At 36.6% G+C, this 21,733-nt stretch overlaps 1 protein-coding gene across 2 annotated transcripts in view; it reads left to right on the forward strand.

Annotated features, from left to right (window-relative positions):
- Positions 1-6,902: 6,902 nt before the first annotated feature.
- Positions 6,903-21,733, forward strand: part of SLC44A5 (solute carrier family 44 member 5) — a 142,909-nt gene continuing 128,078 nt past the window's right edge. For both annotated transcript variants that reach the window (XM_045897397.1, XM_045897398.1), the window contains exon 1: positions 6,903-7,061. In XM_045897397.1, coding sequence (XP_045753353.1) covers positions 7,036-7,061 — 26 coding nt within the window. In that variant the 5' untranslated portion in view covers positions 6,903-7,035. The remainder of the gene's footprint in view (positions 7,062-21,733) is intronic.

Genomic DNA, 21,733 nt, shown 5'->3' on the forward strand with positions numbered 1-21,733 from the left:
AGCATTCTCTGCTTCTCAGTCGACCATGTTCTGTACACCTCTCTCAGTTCACAAGGATATCATTTGTACCTAGTAATCACCCAACTTTAGTTACTTCTAGGAGAGGTGAAGGAATGATGGTAGTGCCATAGGAGATATTAACTCAGTTTCTCATTTGTTCCCATCCACTAAGAATTGGACCTATGGGAACCAATGCCCCATAATATTGATCCCCCCCAAAAGGATGATTTTGGTAGTTTAAGGTGTTTTTCCAATCCCTTTTGAAAAGTAGTTATCCAGTGCTCAGGCTTTGTCCCCTATATTCAACAGAGTTGTTTTTTTTTTTAACATTGGATTGAGATTGTAAGTTTGGTAAAAATGAAATGGCAGTGAAAATGACTGCAAATAGAAAACAAAGAAATAAGGCTCTTTTGTAAGATGCTACATGAGAAATTCCTCTTGTAATTTAGAACTAAGAAAAAAATTTTCATTTAATGGAGAATTAGTATACTTTCTTCTGTTAGATAAGGAGAACTGTGTAATCCACTATATTTCTCCTTTCGTGCTGAATTCTAGAAAGCCCACTGATAAATTTAATTTCAATGCCAGGAACTACATTAGTCTTTGAGTCAAGAATTTCTTTTCGGGAGTTTGAATTTCTATTTCTATTTTAATAACTGTTGCACCCAGGTTTTTTAAGTCATTTCATTTAAGATTTTTTTTCTGGAAAGAGGCAGCATATAGGTTGACAGGTAAATAGAAATAAAAGGCTACATGTTCCATAATTGCCTTTTTTCCTTTATACACAAAACAGATGAAGGACAGAGGACTCATACTAATCAAATTGGTAGGTTTCACAGTGCTGAAAATAACTATTATTATGAAGGGTGAAAAATCTGTCTGAAATGTAATAAGATGCATTTATTTCTACCTGAAGCACTGGGAGGATGTGGCAAATCCACTGTCATGAAAGGGGTTCAAGAAGAGAAAGAAGCAGCATTCATTAAGGATGTGGTAGAGGGGATTCATTCACACAAAGGAGTTGGACTAAATGACCTCTAAGTCCTTTTCAACCATGAAATTTCACAACTGATTCAACCCTTAATGCCAAAGCACAGAAGGAAGAGTCCAGCTTATGGCCTAAGTGATACACATGGAAAGTACTGTACTGATGTCCTCTTGTGACTTCTAAAGTGCCATTATCAAGTAGACATCTCAAGTTACTATGAGAATACAATGCTGTCTCTTAAATTTATGCAGTTATATTGGCTACTTGTTGAAATAATTGGTGTGCTTTTTTGTTATACCAATTATAACATCATTTATTTTTATTTCCTTCCATTTCCTTTAACATTTGGAGACTATCTAAAAGTTTTCAAAGGGAGTGCTATGGATATAGGCTTTTTATTTCAAACTATTTTGTAAGTCAAAATGGCTTGTGACTTCCTCTCTTCCCTCACATTCTCTCCAGTAGTGATTTTTTCTCTAACACTCTCCTCACACTGATTTTGAGAATGTTATCAGTGATTTCCATCCTTCCAAGTGCAGTGGGTGGTGTCTTTTGTTTTAACTTCCCAGCAACATTTGACAAAGGTGACCACTCTACTTTTTGAAACACTCTTTTCTCTTGGTTTCCTTGACCTTATACTCACCTGAAGATTCTTTTACCTCATTGATCTCTACTTTTCAGTTTCCTCAATCTTTGCTTGATCTCCATGTGTTGGGATGCCACAGGACTTGGTCCTTGGCTGTCTACTCTTCTCCTTTTCTAGTCTATTTTCAGACTAAGCCAATAACTTTAAGTATTATCTGTATGTCAATGACTCCCAAGCTTGTATAGTTACCAATGACTCTTCCATTGACCTCTGTATTTCTGGATTTAGCTGCCTACTTGACATGTCTCTTTGAATTCTCAATACTTACTCTCTCTTAATCTGGCCCAACTGAGCTCTTGATTCCTACTCTTTCCCCAAAGTTCTAAAACCTCCCCCTCAGTCTTCTCCATCTCAGAAAATGACACCAATATCCATTAGGTTACAGATCCTTGGTTTCTTATTTTTTTCTCATCTCCCACATTCACTCCATAGGAAGTCTTATTGGCTTTAGCTCCACAATATATCACCAAACCAACTGCTTCTCCATCTTTCCTGCTACCACCTTCATCCATGGCTCTATACATCCTGCCTGTACGTTTGCACTGGACCCTAGAATCGTCTTCCTTCTTACACTCCTGCTTTTCTTAAATCCATTATCCACACAAGACCCTGAGTGAACTTTCAAATCATAGATGAAATTACACAGCTCTTCTACTTATATATTTTCAATAGCTTCCCATAGCACTTTGATTAAAACTCAAACTTACTGGGCCTTACATGAGTGCCCTTTGTGTAATTCACTGACCTTATCTTCTACCACTCTTTTTCTCTTTATTCTCTCATTGTAGCTACACTTGCTTTCTTCCAAATTTTTGAACATTCTAAACTTACATCCATCTTGGAGACTTTGTGTTTGTTATTCCTCTGCCTGAAATGTTTTGCCCCCAGACCTTTATATGGCTGGCTACCTCTTATCATCCTGCTCCTAACTGCCATTGCCTAAGAGGCCTTAATGACAACCCAGTCCCCCAGTCACTCTCTCTCTCCCTTTTTTTTAGTAGTTTCAACTTTTCATTTAAATTCCAGTTAGTTAACATAGTCACTCTCTGCCACATCATTTAATTGTATTTACTTTATAATATTTATCACTACTGAAAAACTGCTTTAGTCATTTCTTTGCTTACATAATTAATGTCCTGTCTAGAGTATCAGGTCAATGAAAAGCAAGAACCTTGTCTCTTTTGTTCATCATTCTATCCCTGGGTTTAGAAAGTCCCTGACACCTATGTATTTGTTGGATGACTAAATGAACTATCACCCTAGCTTCAAAACTGAAGATGTGCTGGAAAGGATAGACGCTAGTTGGAATGAAGGCAGGGTTCCATTTAGAAGACTATTTCAGTAATCCAGCTGAGAAATGATTAAAACGTGGACTAAGGCAGTGGCCCTGGGAGAGAAGTTTAAGTGGTAATGAAAAGGCAAAACCTTTAAGGCTTTTGGACTGACTGTATGTTGGGGATAGAAAAGAGAATTTAGCATGGCTGTGTCTGATATTCAGATGCATTGTGGTTATGATCACCAAAGCAGGAAACACATGAGGAGAAGAAGGATGGTTACGAAGGGCAGAGAAAACCATAAATTTAGATTTTGAAATGTTGAGTTTGGGATTCCTGTGGCATATCCAGGTAGGGATATTTAGTAGAAAGTCAGAAATATACTTCTGAGGCTCTTGGAAAAACTAAACAACTTGGAAAACTAAAAAAGTATGTAAATAAAGAGGAAAATTTGAAAGAATATTAAAGTGTAATAAAAAACTGTAAGGGGGTGACTGGGTGTCTCAGTTGGTTAAGCATCTGCCTTTGGCTCAGTTCATGATCTCAGGGTCCTGGGATTGAGCCCCACATTGGCCTCCCTGCTCGGTGGGGAGTCTGCTTCTCCCTCTCTCTCTGCTGCTTCCCCTGCTTGTCCTCTCTCTCTCTCAAATAAATAAATAACATCTTAAAAAATAAAACATTAAAAAAATACTGTAAGTTTTCTCTTCTGAGAAATACTCCCTGATCATCCCTAGAGTAAACTGCAGGTACTTTCTTTGCTGCTCTCAGAATACTCTGCGTACTTATAATACTGTATTGTAATTAGTTGTTTGCTTGGCTAATTCTTCAATTAAATCATGAGTTCTCCTAAGTAGTAACAGTTTTGGTCATGTCGCACCCCTACTCAAATTTCACCAGTGAGTTCCTACTGCTAAACATTAATTCCCATGCCTTAATATTGAATTCAAATCCCTACACAAATTTGTCTTACTGTATCTGCCTAAACTACTCTTCCTCCCCTTGGTTCTGTCTCTCTCTCTCTCTGAGGTTTCTAAACCCTTGAATGAAATTTCTGTTGAATCAAACCAGTCCTGTATACTTCGGCAGGGTCTGAAAATTTATTATGTCAGTGGCCTAGAATTACAACAACTCAGGGATGGTGACTGGCACTAACAAATCTCACAAGAGACTGATGTATAAAACCAGAATACCAATGCAGTAATTTACATTAAGAAATTTAATTGCTGAGCAGACCTGGTGTTCATGTTGGCCTGACCAGCACATTGCTCCCTTTAGACAAACTACACGAGAAACCTAATTATTAAAAGGTTGCTTGATGAGTGTATAGTTCAAACAAGGGAATTGCATGAGTAGAATGCCTAATGGCATCAGGTGCTGGCCGCCTACAGTGTCTATCAACGGAATTGGATCCTCACATGAGTTTGATTTGGTGCCCTAACCTGGAGAGTGCTTGAAGGGCAGATCTGTTTGATCATTATCTGCAATTCTCTTTAGATATGTTAATAAAGTCAATAAGTTTAAAATCAGGCTTGTTGGACTGGGAGGCTTATAGTATCACTGAAGTGACTATGTACATCTCTGCTTTAATTATGTGTTGATTTCTTAGTTTAACTCTCAGAAAGCAGCATTATTTTCTATTCTCTCAAGTTTTGGGGAAGCACCTTACTGTTACATAAGGTGGTAGTCTTCCTTGCTTAATGGCCCTGCACAGGATCCACCCCTTCTGACCCCAGTCTCAGAGTATCTTCCTCCACTGAAATCCTGCAGCTTTTGCTGTGAATGATATTCAGTACATTCTACTTGTGATTGCTTTTTAACTTGTACTCATGTATTATTTTGTCATCTGTCTTATAATTCTCTTGAAGCACAGAGATCTGCATTCAGTATATATGTGAATAATGATGAGGGCTGGTTTTTTCCCCCCCTCAATATACCATTAGCTAGAGCATCTACTCCTTGGATAGCATTCTGTTTATAAAGAATGGGGTTATTTCTTTCATAGCTGTGCTTATAAATGTTAATATTCTTTTAATCTGCATCTTTCAGGTGAGCTTTCCCATTGAAAAATAAATAAAATAAACAAATTCCATCTCCATGTCCTGAGAAGATAATATATGACCTTTATTGTAGAGTGCCGGTTGTAGCAATTTGGACTTTATTTTCTCAGACTTGGACCACAGGTCAAGCAAATGGTCACAACATTTTAATGGCTTTGCTCTAACATAAAATGAATGAGATAAACAGAATAAACAACTTTTTACACTTGAACCTATAAATCTTTGACCTGCCTTGACATAGCATACTTGGATCTGTACTACATAGAGTGTCATGCCCTCTGTGGACACTTCATGAAAACTAATTGAATTGAAAATTGGTATGTATTACATAAGCCCTAGTAGTGCAAATAGCTCAGAGAACTCTGATGTTATTTTCCTATTAGCCGAGCGTTGCATTTAGGAATTTGAGCACCCATATCACACCAATCTCATTTGAAAATGGTATAGAATTTGGATAGCTTCCCAGCAAGAGCTTTAAATATGACTTTAAGTCCTAGAGTTCAAACCTATAAGTAAGGCTTTACTCATATATGGTGACTGTTTTGCCTCAAATACAGTAGTGAGTGCTATGGCCATTTTTCAGTCTCTTGTGAAGTGCACCCTTGTGTTTATCCATAGGTTCTATGTCACTCTGCTTCCTCCCCAGCCTTGCTTTCCTTTAGTCATTGAACAAATATTTATAATACACGTAACTCTGTGATAAGAATTATGCTAGTGGGTGATAATACAAAGATAGGATGTCCTTGTCCTCAGGAATTAGATAATAGAAGAAACAGACAACTGAAAAAACTTTATGGTTCAATGTAGAAAGTACAAGCAGTGGAAGAGAACAAAGGACCTCTTAGCTGTGGATGTTTTATGTGGCTGCTATTCCAAAGATTAGTATTCATTTATTTTCATTCAACAAATATTTATTGGTCATCTGTTATTTGCCCAATATCCTCTAGGCATTAAAGATATAGTGATGAGCAAGATAGACAAGGCACCTGTTTTTTTGGAAGAGGGAAGAGATAGGGCAGACAACATCTGAGAAATGAACATGACAGTATCACAAAGTGGAACTATGAGGAAGAAAACAAAACAGTATGATGTGATAATGCATAGCTGAGGATGGGGTTGGGCTCTAATTTAGACTTTGTGGCCACAGTAGACCTCTTTATAGAGCTGACAATTGAAATGCAACCTGAATTGCAAGGAGGAACTAGCCATACAAAGATTGAGGACATGGCACTTCAGACAGAGGAATAGCAAAACATAAAGTCTTTAAAGAGGGAATAAGCTTATTATGTTCAAAGAGCAGAATGAAGGCTGGTGTGAGTGCAGTATGATGGAAAGGGGTGGGGTTGGGGATGGAAAGGGGATGGGGTCTTTTTTAGTTATAATGGAGAAGGAAAAGAGAAGAGGTATATGTAGATTCCAAATCATGCATTAGTTTTTTCTTTCATTCATAACTCTTATCTGTTATGCACGTGGGCATACAGAAATTAATAAGACATAGACTATGCTCTCAATAAACTTAAAATTTAAACTACTAACTTTAATATAAAAAATACTGACTTGATACACAGAGATACAGGCATAATTCAGGGGGATAGAGTAAAATGAATGAAATGAATAATTATTCCCAATTGGAGGGATGAAAAAAGGTTTTTTGAAGGTATCATTTGAGCTGGACCTTGGAAGAGGAGAATGATTTTAATAGAGATTGAAGAACAGAATCAGACTCATGGAGGCCTATGTTGCAGATTGGGTTATCCAGAAGCAGATGATGAGCTGGAATTTGGGGTGCAAGCTCTTTATTAGGAATCAACACCAGTGAAAAGAAGGGGAAGAAGGTGGGATTGCACAGAGAGAGATGTCAGCTGCTACCACAAAGCCTCAACCCACCCAGCAGGGAGCTCTGGAGTACATACTATCCCTCCCAGGAGTCTGGAGTAACTCTGAAATGGCTACATCTTAATGAGCCCACTTGGCTCAGTCCCTGGGGTTTGTCAGCTGTCCTTGGAGGGCATAACCTGGTGTGAAGTGGCTGAGGCAGACTGTGAAGATCCTGGCACATAAAGGCTGTTGATGACCACACTTGCCCCAACCAGGCAGTAAGTCCTTCTTGAAGGGAACCGGGGTAGTGCATCTCCAGGGGGACCACATAATGTGGTTTGCTACTGAATGAATTTTTCATTTGCTCTCAACCATTATAATACTTTAAGTTTGAATTCTTTTGGCAGGACAATGGGGAGAAAAACTATTTTTCTCTTTAAAAATTGGAAGTACTTCGTGTCCATTTGGAGCAGGAGACCTATGAGTTGGCACAATGGGGAAGCCAGTAGGGGTGAAGCAGCTTCCAAGGGGTTGGGCCCAGGGGTGTGGCCCTCACTCTGTAACTGGGCTGGATAATGTGAAATGAAGCTTCTGGAGGCAATCCTAGTAACAGCATCTCATTATGGAATTTCTAAATCATTCAGACACCAGCAGTGTGGAGCCAGGTTACTAAGTCTTAATAGAACCACAGAAAACCCAGGAGTAAAAAGAGCATTATCAGGAGGCAAAAAGGCAAAGCCTAGTAGAATTCTCTCCACTCACTAGCAGGTGACCTTAATTGCTTTTCTTAATGTAATGACTATGCAACTGTTTGATATGAAGGTTATTTTCCAGTTAAATCTGTGAGGAAAAATTAGTGAAGAAGTATATCAAACTTTATCTAGGTATTGGTATTTAATTTAAATCTTTCCCAAATTGTGCTTTAGTTTTTTTTAGATGATTATTTTGCTTGGTTGCTTAAGTAAGGAATTATTAAATAAATAGTGTATGCAAATGTCAGTTAAGCGTTACTTGAAATGCCTTTCTATTTTGGTAATGAAACCATCAGTCAGGCATGACCCTTCACTTGATATGAGCTTGTCCAAATCCTATATATAGCCTCTTAGAGAAAAAAATAAAACAAAACAACAACAGCTTTTTATTGCTGGCGTTATAAACCCAAATGGACAAAGTGACAACAAACCTCACAACTGTGTATTTTAACAGTCAGGACATGATAAAATTAGACTAAAACTTCCCAACACATGTCATATTGTCATTTTGATTTAAGTTACTTGTTAAAAATTTATCCAAGATGTCATTGTGTTTCATGATTTACAAGTATAGATATCACTTTATGTGCTCTAGACTTTTGAATTCAGATCATTATGCATTTATTTCAAGCTGGAAGTCTCCTATTTACTTGGTGAAATGTCTTCAAGAATTAATTCCTTCACATTGGTAAAGGCGTGGCCCTGTAAAATATTATTTATCTTATGTTTCTTGGTAATTTGTCATGTATTCTTCAGAGGATGCTTTCTGTCAGAAATGTAAAAAAAAAAAAAGGCTCAATGATGAAAATTGAAAGAAAAGTATTGTTTGCTCAAAATTTAAAGTAAAAAAATTTACACTAGAGTTGATGGTCTCTATGTGCCTTATTCTTAATGTTTCCCTCCTAAAAACATTCCATTGTAATGTGCATTTACATTTTATACGTCCCCCTTGTGCCCTGCAATAAGTATAGAAGAAGTGTAGAAGGTACTGTTAGTTTACATTTGTGCATTTGATGTCACAACTTGTTTTTTCAGATTCAGGAAACCAAAGTTACAACCACATAAGCCACCTTCTCCATATGCATTATCCATAATTTAATTTTGTTCAATAAAAGAGGGAATGAAACTACATCTCTTCCTTTCTGGAAGAGGTTTGATTTCCCATCCCACTGCCATCACCTTCCTCCCTAAAACTCTGGCTTTAATATGTGTGCATAATATTTGTGCTGAATTTATGAATTTATTTAATATTCTTGGTTCCCTAAACTATGTATTATAGTTTTGGTATACTGTTTATTCTGTGATCTGTTTTGGATTAGTAGACCATGTCTACTTCCCTAACCTGATAGGCCATCTGTATCATTTACAGTTCCCTGGGGGAGTTAAAACTCACACACATAAACTTTAGCAAGTTGTTAAGTGCTAAACCATGATGATGATTGTAAGGGCAATAGAATTTCCAGTTATAGAAGAAAGACCTCAGTCAAGTGATAAAGATCAGATTTAATGTACAAGAGAACTTTTGAACTGAGCCTGGAAAGATGGGTTGGATGAGTATTTTGCAAAGAAAAGGACAAAGTATTCCAAGTTTAAAAAAAAAAAATCTATAAAGGCAAAAAGTCTTCATTCAGTATTTGGAATACTATCCTAAACATAGGGCTTCATCTCTTGTAGATATCCTGAAGGCCAGTTTGCATTAGGAGCGCAGCCCAACTATTGAAACTTATTTGACTTGTACCCTCTTTGAACTGGCCCAGTTTTTTCATTGGATTGGTCATATTGACTAATTGTCTTGGTATTGAGTAGATACAATCTCCGCATCTTTAACAAGGAGCATGGTATTGTCTCTTAATATCTCTAACTTTCGTTGCCTGAGTGTACTAAAATGTGAGGAGCCCTTTAGCTACAATCTTATGGTTTGTGAGTTCAATTTTAATTCCCTTAAAAATCAGAAGCTGGTATGACCCATGCTGAATTGTTTTACACCCCTGGGAATATGCAGAGTAAAATAAGACTATGTTATTTCTTAGTTGGAACAGCCATAGAAAGTGTTTTGTTTTAAGGAATTGTTCATTTATTTAAGTAGGTAATACATGTAGGTAAACATTTCAAACAGTACAGAAAAGACATCGAGTCCCTAGCACCTCAGAATCCTGCCTCAGAGACAACAAATACTATCAATGACTTGTGTAGCCTTTCAAATAAATGTATGCATGTAAAATTTTGTATATACTTGTATGTATATACTTATATATCTTATATATCCCTTTCTTTATGTAAAAAATAATAGCACACCATAATAGCTTTTCCTACTGTTTATTTTTTCTCTACTGTATTTAAGCTAACACTACATCTGGGAGATCAATTCATTAGTACATACAGAGAAGTCATAGGAATTTGAAGAGAGGTCTTGAAGGAAATGTATTAGATTCTTAAAACTTTATTATTATCCATGCAATTTGAAGAAATAATGTCCTCAATATTCTTGTCTTCTACTTATATGTAAAGGTCAAATCCACATGTTTCTTGTGTAACTCTTAGCCCTAGTTACTCCCTGGCAGAATCAATTGCTCTTTTGTCTGTGTTCTCTAAATATTTTATACATTATACATACTCCACTTATGACCCTGATCATATTGAGGGTTTTTTGTTTGCTTTTTTATCTGTTTTTATCCATGAATAGATTGTGAGTTCCTTGAAGCTTTTCTTTTCTCTCTGGATCCTTATTCCCCAGTATAGAGTCTGGTACATAATAGGTGCTCAGCACATGTTTGCCTGATTTTTAAAAAGTGTGAGGCCCTTAACCTTCAGTGTTCATAGATTCCATATTTTTGTTTCCTTGTTGTTATCCTTTGGCATTTGATTTGAAATACTTATTTCCCAATAATAACTACTCTTTTTTGTTTGTTTGTTGGCTATGGAGCAGGAAAAGAATTATGGGTGAAAAATAAAGAAATCACCTGCAAATATTTATACAATGCGTCTTTTATAAACTTTTATGAGAAAAATAGATTATCCTCCCATTTTGTGTTACAAATTGCTGAGGAAAGGCTGATGTGGCTAAAATAAATATACACCCTCCAGCTTGGAGTAATTACCCATAGATGTGTTTGCGTATGTACACTTCTTGAACCTACTCTGTGATGTATGTACACATTTGTGTAATGCTCACAAAGATGCTTCATGTCGTTACTTTGAAAATCTTCATGTTTGGCTTAGTCAAGCAAAAACTGCTTTAATAGCATCTTAGATTTTGTTGCCATGCTGTAAGAGTACAGAACTGTATTTTCATTCATGTAGCACTATGCTCCACTCATTTATATCATCCTCCTTTGCTTGCAATATTTAATAGAACTTTTGATGTAAATGCAAATAGTTGAAAGAATTATTTTGTATTTGTTCATATTACAGAGCTTATGGGTCTGGTCTAGCTATCCTTACTCAGAGCATGAGCATTATTCTTCACATTGCTTTGAAGATCATTTAAGACTCATCTTTAAACTGCCTCATTATGTCTTCCAGAAATACAGTTCTCATATAACAACTAATCAGGAAATTCAAAGTATTTGAAGTATGTTAAGAAAAACAGATGTTTTCTATTTAAAGTACTGCAGATGATTGTTATTTCTTTTTCTAGTCAAAAGACGTTCATATCCACTAAATAAATGTATTGTCTTTAAGTGTGTATCCTTCTGTGTCACAGTGGTGAGAAGTCTTCACTGCTAGAGTTACAAATGAAACTGTTCTGTTAATGTTCTGCTTAACTATTCATTTTGCACAGTAGGGAAGCTTGGGTTAGGAAAACATCAGTAAATTTCATGCTTCTTAGACTGGCATGAGAAATAGACAATGCTAATGGCAGTTGTTGGCTGGTTGCTTTGAAATACTAGCATGCTGAATGATTCAATAGCCATTTTTTTTTTACCCCAAATGAACTTAGCTGATTAAAAAAAAAAAAAGATTTTATTTATTTATTTATTTAGAGAGAGTGAGCGGGAGTGGGGAAAGTGGCAGGCATGTGAGCCAGGGGAGGAGCAGAGGGAGAGGGAGAGAGGGAATCCCAAGCAGGCTCCCCGCAGAGTGTGGAGCCCAAAGTGGGGCTCCATCTCACGACCCTGAGATAATGACCTGAGCTGCAATCAGGAGTCAGATGCTTAACCGACTGAGCCACCCAGGCGCCCCTAAACTTAGCTGATTTTGTGGAAAGACTAAATCTTACAGATAAACATAGATGCTAATATGTTAAGCAAGAGAGTACAAACAGGAAGAATTAGCCAAACATTTTTAATTATCCATTGACTTCAACTATAGAATTTAAAAGCTGTAGTATCATTTAATACTTTTGTTGAAACAGAATCATTATTATCCATTTACTTTTAAAACAACTTGAGAGTTTATTTGGTTCAGCATTCTGTTTGGGGAAACAAAAGCCTGGAGATATGGAAAGGCTTAATTTACCAAGGTTACCTAACGACTTGATGGCAAAGGTGGGGTTTGATTCCAATTCTCCAGGTTATGAGTCTAGATAGAGTTCTTTCCTCTGTATTTCTCTGAAATCGTTTTTTCGGTAAGTCTGTCACTTTTCATTTCCTGGCAGCCTTTTGTTTGTTTTTCTTTTTTGGTGAGTGGAAAAGCAAGCTGAGAATGAGAGGAAAACTGTATCTATGCAATGGATGGAGGAAGAGGAAGGAATTTAAACTGGGTGGCGGAGGGGAGGATCTTTTGGAGAACAAACATGCCCACTGGGGAATATTTTCATGTTTCTGACATATGGCATACAGTGTGTGTCCTCTTATCCACCCCACCATGACCTCTTCAGCAAACTTCTATTCCTCAACTTCTTGGAAAGCTGGATCCATTTTGATAGATGTGATTAAAATGCTGAGGATACCCTCGGGGTGGATGGGGTCAAGAGCCCAGCTTGTCACTTGGAGGACTGCTTACATATTTATTTGTGGGATTATTTGACTAGGTCTCTTTTTCTAAAACTATGAGCACTACAAGAGTGACAAGAGTGAGCCATGGGTCTGCCTGTTCACTTTTGTATCTTCAATACCAAGTACATTGCCTGGCATAGAGTACATGCGCAATAAGTTTGTTGGAATGTGTTAGAACTCAAATATAAGGTGATTCCTTCTTCACGATGGCTGTGTATCAGACACTTGATCCCCAGGACAGTTTAATCTCAGGACAACTTCACAAGGTTTTTATTTCTAACTACCATTTACAGATTAGGAGCAGAGACTTAGGGAAAGAGCAAGTCACTATCCAATGGCACACAACTCATTAGTGGCAAAGCTGGTATATCGAAAAAGTGGTAGGGCTCTCTGGCATCCAAAGTCAGTCTTTCATCATGCTCCTCTAAATAGTCTTGGTCTTCAAAATCCTACTGACAGGGCCCTAATAAAAACAGGAAATATGGATCAAGACCTCACTAGGAGTTAAAAGATTCTATTGCTTTTCAAAAAACTATAAAGAAGACTGCAACTCAACCTAACAGACTTTCTGTACTGCCCAGTAAGGAGAATTTTTTTTCTGCAATAGCCGCAGTTTACTTCAGAGGGGAGCTCATGGCTGCAACCTGTTATGCTTTATTGAAGCAATTAATCAGACTTGGAAGATGGTTCTAAATCCAGACTTTCCTCAAAAATATCCCAAATTTCTAATTTTTCTTTGCTGCTGAATGCTTCTGGAGTCCTAAGAATAGCTCCCAATTACTGAGTGATTTCTCAGTTACTTTATTTAGAAGAATTAAGTAATATTTGGTGAGTACACACTGGCGAGTACCAGAGAGCTACTTTGGGATTGCTCTAGAGATCACCTGATGAAATGAGATTTTGAAAAGAGAGTGGACAAGTAATATAGATTTATTACTTCTGGTCATAAGAAATATTGGATGTTATTGTAAAAACACTCTATTAAAATCAATTTTTAAAGTAGTACAGTAAGTAGTTGTATTGTGGAGACCACAAATGGGAAATCTGGAATTAAATTTCCTGTGGAAGTATCACCAATAGATTGAAAAACTGTATCTCAGACATCTTAGAGGTGAAGGTGTTGTGTGGTCTGGGCAACTAGACTGTATGACTAAGAAATCCAGTGATGGCAAAGAAGTGGATGTTAAAGACGAATCAAATAATTTTTTGGTGACATTTAAAAAGAAAAACTCATGAATACCACGTTAATATATCATTTATATTTATTTAATGTATGATTTTACATATGCATGTGTAAATAAACTTTTAAATCAAATTACATAAGTGGATCTTTAATTATTTTATCTACCTCATTATATTTTGATGAATCCTTCCCCCTGTTTTTATTACTTATTTCTTTATTATTATTTTTAAAAAGATTTTATTTATTTATGAGAGAGAACGCAATGGGAGGAGCAGAGAGAGAGGGACAAGCAGGTTCCGTGCTGAGCCCGGATCCCAACGTGGGGCTTGATCTCATGACCCTGAGATCATGACCTGAGTTGAAACCAAGAGTCAGAGGTTTAACTGACTAAGCCACCCAGGCACCCCCACCCCTCCCCGTTTTTAATCTTCTCACTGGGAAGATGGAACTTGTCATACGTTTGGGGATCTAATATTAGTTATATAGTATTGTTTGGCTCTGGCTTTTTCCCTTCAAATAATCCAATTATCAAATTAGTATTTGTAGAAAGATAGGATTTGTTAGTTCTTAAGATGATGAAATAGAAAACAGTAAACTTTTTGAGAATGGAGCGTGTGTATTCACTAGAGACAAAATACCAATAAAAAAAGACAAATGACCTTTTTTTTATTAAAACTGAGATATCTGTAATTACATATAGATAGAAATTTCTGAGAAATTAATGCTTTTACTGATGTCATAAAGATATAAATAAACATCTTATTATAATATGATACTAAATTCCAATTTGCATTTTCTCCTATATATTTATGATAGAAAACTCATATTTCTTTGCTTTTTGCCTTTGGTAGCAATACAACAATGACAAATAAGCATACTCACTTAGAATCCCAGCCTGATTTTCTGAAACAAGGTCATGTATCACTAGCTTATTTGTGCTGCCCCAACCTTTTACCAGAAGGCTCTTAAGGGATTTGTGAATTAAATCTCCAAGTGCATTTGAAAAGCTTGCTTGGTAATTGGACAGAAAGAGAACCTTAAGAACAAGGTCACCTAACCAAAACCATTATTTAGGTCACATACCTCTCTAATATTAAACAGTTAGGAAGACACATATAATTAAATGATCCGTACTATTTAATGAATATCTATTTGTCATTCAAAATATTGCTCCCATTAGGGAAAGGTGGCAACTATTAATATTCAGCCCTTTAGACTATAACTTAAAAATGAATTTATATCCTTAGGCATATAGAATGGATTTAACCTCCCTCGACTTACAAGAAAAGCTATGTACATTTTCGTGGTTTTTTCTTGGGTTATGTTAAGTCTCTTAGAGCACAGAAGGTTGGTATTTCTTTCCATAAAAATTAATGTCATGTTGTATTCAGTCTCTAAAGACTTTTCACATAATTTTGGTATTTGCTACAAGGCAGATGGGTTATAAAATCATGCTTTTAAAATATCTTTCATTTATAGGTTTTGTGTGAAGAATTCCCTCGTCTTTTACTCTTCCTTTTTCTTCCTACGAATTTTTTTGATTGCTCTTAGGGTTTGTTTCTTTTCCTGGTCAGATATAGCTTGATAGCATTTTCTATTACTGTTTTCAAAGATATATTTCTTTTTGAGGCTGCTGGTAGGTAACTTTTACTAAATTTAAGTATAAGCTTTTATGTAAACCCTATTCTACTTGAGACTTACGTGCCATATATTCTTGACTTTCCAGCATATTTGAATTATAAATAATTAACTTTCATTTTCTGTTTATAAGTATTTATCTTTTCTTTATGCTAAAAGGGGCTAAAATCTTTGAAAAGGATCAGAGTAAAAATGAGGCAGGGAAGGAGACTTGGAAAGTGAAGGATAACAGGTTTTCCAACTCAGGTGCAAAAGCCAAGCATTTAACAAACTTACTGTGACAATGAAATGAGAGAACTTTACAGTGTATTCTAAATTTAAGTCATTTATTTCATCATTTGTTTCCTTTATTGAAGTGTATCTTCTTTCCTTGTCTAGGATATATTATTATGTTAGCTATACTATTTTGGAAGCTTTTGGCTGAGCTTCTTATAATATGTAATCATTTTACATTCTGTTCTGTTCCCAATGATCCACACTAACCTAAGAAAGCTAAGACATGCATGACCCAAGACAGTCCAAACTGAACCTGTTAGTAGAGTTGAACACACACACTTTGTCTCTCCTTGCAGAAGGATGATAGCAGGGAGGCAGAAATGCACTGGTAGGCTTACTTCTTTGGAGGTCTACAGAATAAAGTTCTGGAGAATAAAGGGCAGATCTTGGCTCTTGGACCTAAGATCCTTTTCCTTTACTGCTTTTAGAAGAATTGGTAATGACTTAAATAAACCAATACTAAAAATATTTTAATAGAGCTAAGAATTTTTTTCGTCTTTTAGTATTACCTCTGAGAAAGAGCAGATTGAGAGGTGTTATTGAGGTCCATGCTGCATGAAAACCAAACTAAAGCTGCTTTATAAAAAATTCCAAAATATCTATGAGCCAGCAATTATGTTTATACATTTTTCTATCATCTGAATTGATATGGCACGTAGGACAAATGCTATTTCTTGTCTGCTGCTCATGTGTTCGGAAAAGATGTATTTGCCTGGGGTTTCAGGGTGGGAGGGAAGGAGAGATTATATTTCTTCTGTACAAATATTAATGTATCCCAAAGCACACAGAAGTCTCTACAGAATCATTTGGAGCTAACTAAAAATCAACATAATGCACTGTTTACCAGCCTAGCATCTAAATGTCAGCCTGGCTAGAATTTTGTGGGGCCTTCTTATTTGATAGTCTCAATGTGCTTTTGTTCACTAAGCACACATCTCTGAAGATTTGCAGATCCAGAAAGGCCTTGGAAATATGGAATAGGGAGATGTGTGTTGGATGTGAGATTTGGACTGGATATTTGGAATGAAGAATACTAGATTAGCTTTGAATACTGGCTCTGAAGAATAGGAAGCAGGCTTTGCCCTTCACTTTATTCTGGTGCTCACCTCTCCATGTAAGACAGCTGCCAAGAATACCAAGGAGACCCTGTAACAGGGGAAGCCACAAAGGCTGATGTTGGCCAGAAGCTCTGGACCTAAAATGAAGCTTAGAGTAGAATATTAAAGAATCAGCCAAGGATGATGCTTCTGCATCAAAAGCCGGAAGACAACGTGGATTAACCTGACATTTGTATCTGGCATTCTTTTGTCCCTTCTGAAGTTTTATGTATCCTAAGATTCAAGGACATGAAGCCTCAAGTCAGTATATGAAATGCATATGTACATGTTCTAAAACTCCACTTTATATAACTTATTTACCTGTGATTTTGGATAACACAGACAAGATCATTTGCTTAAAATGAAATATATACTCACAAAAGTGAGATGTTTAAACATTACTTTTACTTTTGGTCTCTATGGAAATTTAAATGATCTCCTTCAACTCTATTTTTAGAGAGGGGTTTTAATGTATTAAAAAAATAGAGGGCAGACCCAATCTGGAATAGGTTCTACATGGACACCACACTATAGGAAATGCTGCCTGATGTTATGGACTGACTGTTTATGTCCCCCCAAATGCATTTGTTGAAGCCCTACTCCCCCAGTGATATTTGGAGGTAGGGACTTTGGAGGTAATTAGGGTTGGAGGAGGTTATGGAGATGAGGTCTTCATGATGGAATTTAGTGCCCTTATAAGAAGAGATGAGAAAGCCAGCTCTCTCTCTCTCTGCCGTAGGGGAGATGAAGATCCAAGTCGGCAGTCATCCATACTGGCATTGTGAACCCAACTTCCCAACCTCCAGAACTGTGAGAAATAAATGTCTGTTATTTAAGCCACCTCATCTATGATATTTTGTTATTTCAGCCTGAACTAAGAGGCATGGGATGTTCACTCTGCCTACTAGGATAGTGCTTTTATTTTATTTTATTTTATTTTATTTTGACTGTAAACTCTCTTTTATTGAATACAATATACATAAACATGTTTTTAAATGATGTGTGCACCCACTTTGTTTAAGAATCTGTCCTTAGTTATGTGTGAAAGTACAGAAATGTTAATTGAGAATACGTATCTGAACCCAACTAAAGAATTTGCTATATGTAACATTTCAACAAATCTTACCAGTTTCAGCAGCGAACTATACATAGGCATCAGAACACTCTGATTCTGATATTAATTCCCAATTCTGTTTCATTAATATGTGGGAAAACTGGCTGGGGAAGGGTCTCTGTCTTAGTTCCAGTTAAGTCCTTCCTTGGTCTCAGTATGGCTGTAGTGTTGGCCTTTCCTGGGTCTTGCACTGATCTGCTTTTGTCCTGTACATCTTGTCTATTCCTAGATCAGTCCAAGCTAAGTAGCCAGCTTCTTGTTGGAAATGATTGAAAAATTGGAGCATTCATAGGCTGTCAGTCTAAAATCATACTTCTTGAATATAGAATATTTTATGGTCTGAGAAGATCTAATATTGTATTCATATGTGCACTCCAGTCTTTAAAGGATAGACCTCAGTTTTTATATTTCCATTGATATTGGGATTTTCTTTTCTTAATCACTAATTCCACAGATTTGTAAAATGCGAAGGTGTACCTTCTTTCAATATAAATAGGCTCTGCAAAAATGTCTGCTACAAAATGCAATGCTTGTGAATGTCCTTCATGCATTTTCAGGGAGGGCTTTCATTGATCTCCATAGCTTTTGGTGAGTAGAAAACAACTTTTGTTTGAATGTTACCAGAAACAATCTTAAAATTGCTTAAAAAACATATTCACGTTATAGCTGCTGCTTAAGTCTGCTTGCTGCCTCTTGGAGTTTTGCTGGTTGAACCATGTATGTCTCCTTCCCTGTGGATTACATACATATAACAGGGCTCATTGTGACCATGTGGTCTGGTTTTGTATCATCATTTCTTTCACAGCCACATAAAATTCATGTGGTAAGAACAAATACATTGTCCAGTAAGAAGCAAAAAGGGGAATGTGATATAAAAAGAGGAAAGAAGCATTCTACAATATACTAAATCACTATCTCTCCTCTATTTTTTAGCCAAAATATTACCAGCTTTTTTGTATAACAAATTCATTCATTCATTCAACAAATATTTATTAACTCCTAATTAGACATTGTTCTGGAAATAATGATATAGATATAATTAGTCCCAGTTTCTACCCTTATGTTTCCCATATTCTAGTGGTAGAGACTAGTATGTACAAATAATTAAAACACAGTGCTTTGGCAGAGGTATGACAAAGTGTTAAGGGGGCACAGAAAAGGGGTCTGCTCTTTAACCTAGTGTGACCGATAATTGCTTCCCAGAGGAGGTGACATTTGAGCTGGTTCTTGATGTTTTGACAGGTAAGGGTGAAAGGGCATTCAAGGCAGAGAAAAAACATTATTAGTTGAAGTATATGAAATTACCATTTTTAAGGTCAAAACCAGTTAAATATCAGCAATTTCATATGGTTCAACCAAATACAAAGCCACTAAGATTTGAGAGAGCATGGGTTATTTGTGAGAGTGGATAGAAGATAGAAAATAATTTTGAGCAGCTTAGTAAGGGCCAGGCTAAGAAGTTTGGATTTTATTTTGTAAACAGTTGAGAATCTTAAAGGTTTTGACCAGTGGATTTATATGTCAGGTTCTACGTTTTATAAAGTGTGTATGATGGGCCAGAGAGAGCAAGATGCTATTTGGAGGCTGTGGTATCAGTCCTGATAGGAGATGATGAGGCCCCAACCTAGCCACTGGCTGTGAGATTGGAGAAAAGGAAGCAGAACATTGTAGGATGGAGAATCAGTAGGACTTGTTAATCAACTAGATGTGGAGGATAAGGGAGGAGTCAAGAATGGCATGATTTTGGAGTTAAGAGTGGGTGGTAGAAAGAGACAATGAAAAGAAAGAAAATTTTGGGACCTCTGAGAGCAATAGATAGTGAATTCAATTTTGGACATTTCAATTTAAAAATAAGCACTGGCATTCAAGAGAAAGGTTAGGGCTATTCATGGCTGAAGCTTTGGAAACTACATAGATATAGATGAGATCACCTTAGATTAGCACACAGAGTTGAAAGGTGAGGTGGATCAGAAGAGAATCCTGAGATTATGTCAACATTAAGATGCAGGCAGGGAAAGAACAGTCCATGAAGCCTGAGAAGGAGCATAAGAGATGAAAGAAGTATGCACGTGAGAGAGCTTTTCTGGAAGATCAGGTAAGAGGATTTCGATAATGGAGTAGTTAATAATTGTGGTTTCCTGGGAAATTCATGTTTGGCAGTACACTGAAAGTAATCATATATTGTGATGTTCTGCCTAGTAAAATGAGAACCAATATTAAGTATTATTGGGAGGTTTCAGACTTTAGATGTTAAAAAAAATGAAGGTTTTTTAGACTGGTACAAACTCTTTCCAGCCCTAAATCTTTATTAATTTAAACTTTTGCATATGGATTTATATATAAGGGTGGTAATAATTTATAGTTCAATCTATGTCAGAGTTTCAATTTTCTGCTTCTCCATGTGCTTTTCTATTTTTTTAAAAAAGATTTTATTAGAGAGAGCAGGAGAGAGAGAGAGAGAGCATGAGCAGGGAGAGGGGCAGAGGGAGAAGCAGGTTCCCCACTGAGCAGGGAGCCCAACGTGGGGCTCAATTCCAGGACCCTGGGATCATGACCTAAGCTGAAGGCAGACGCTTAACCTACTCAGCCACCCAGGCACCCCTCCATGTGCTTTTCTAAACATACATTCATGGGCACACACTCCTAACTCACCTTTTTCTATGGGGAGTTCTACATGTTTATAGATGTTGCATAATTCAACTTTCACCTCTCCACTCTCTGTTGTTGATAGAAATAATAACACTCATGCTATTTTTTTCTCTCTCTCAAATAAATCAATAAAATCTTAAAAAAGGAAAGAAATAATAACTTGGTACTCAAAGCTAAAGTAAAGGGGTGCTAAGAGACTCACCAGGTGTTAACTTTAGATGGAGTGTAAATTCCCAGACTATGATCCTCAAGGCAATCTTTACCTCAAGGACAAAACCCAGACTGAGAAGAGATTATATTTTGAGTATATTCCCTTCTGTTTACAGCAAGTGAGGCAGAGAAGAATGACTAAAAGATGCAATTCAGCTACTTGAAATTAAGACTTTCTTCTTCTGGGAAAACTCTGGGTGAACATAAACTAAGATGAAACAATCATATTAATTTGCTTGTCTAAATTTAAGATCAAATTGGATGGATTGAAATTCTGAAAAGCTACCAGTGAGCTCAACAGAAGTGTTCATCAAGAGTCGGGGATGGTTCAGTTATCTGATGATTCCATGAGAAGAGAATTCTAGGAGTCCCAGTCACCCTACCAAATATATGCTTGTATTAAAGTAAACTCAAGTTCATTCTGTACCCAGCATATTTCATTGTGGCTTTCTTAAGTCTTTAGCCATTATCTTAGCTGTCTCTGTTGATACTGCAACCCCAGAGGCAATTAAAATCTAAAGACAGGCTGATCCTCTGCCCACTTGGGCACATTTGGCTAAATGTAACTAAAAGATGAAGTAAGGGGGAAAGTCTGCAAATATTCCAGCTTTAATAATAAACTGCTATGAATGCACATAGTTTTTACCCCGAAGTATGAAAGAGATGCTGGCATGTTTCCTGTTCCCCAGCATTAATTAGCAACCCTTCTGGGACTAGGCTGCACAGACATGAAGTTTAGGTAGATTCCCCAAGTGAATTAACGGGAGAGACAGAAACACAGGTCCATTGACTGGCTTTCTGGTCGTTGACACATAATAGTTGTATCAAAAAGGAATTAACTATACATGTTTTGAGGAGGGGAACACTGGATACAAAGAACACATGCCCTTGAACTTTGCTCTAGTGTACAACCTTTACTATTTGATTGTTAGAATCACTTAAAACTATAAAGTAAAAGTAGAGAAATTAAATTTCAGGTAATTTAATAACCATGATCCACTTCATTATTTTCTTTTGCACACATATAAAATACTACTCTTATAATTGGATGTGTGGACTTGGTTTTAAATTTTCTCCAAACCAAACAGATTTCA

The sequence above is a fragment of the Mirounga angustirostris genome, unplaced genomic scaffold (genome assembly GCF_029215605.1).
Source record: "Mirounga angustirostris isolate CCGP_5_RB_7025 unplaced genomic scaffold, mMirAng1.0.hap1 SCAF_4, whole genome shotgun sequence".
In the NCBI taxonomy this organism is placed as follows: Eukaryota; Metazoa; Chordata; class Mammalia; order Carnivora; family Phocidae; genus Mirounga; species Mirounga angustirostris.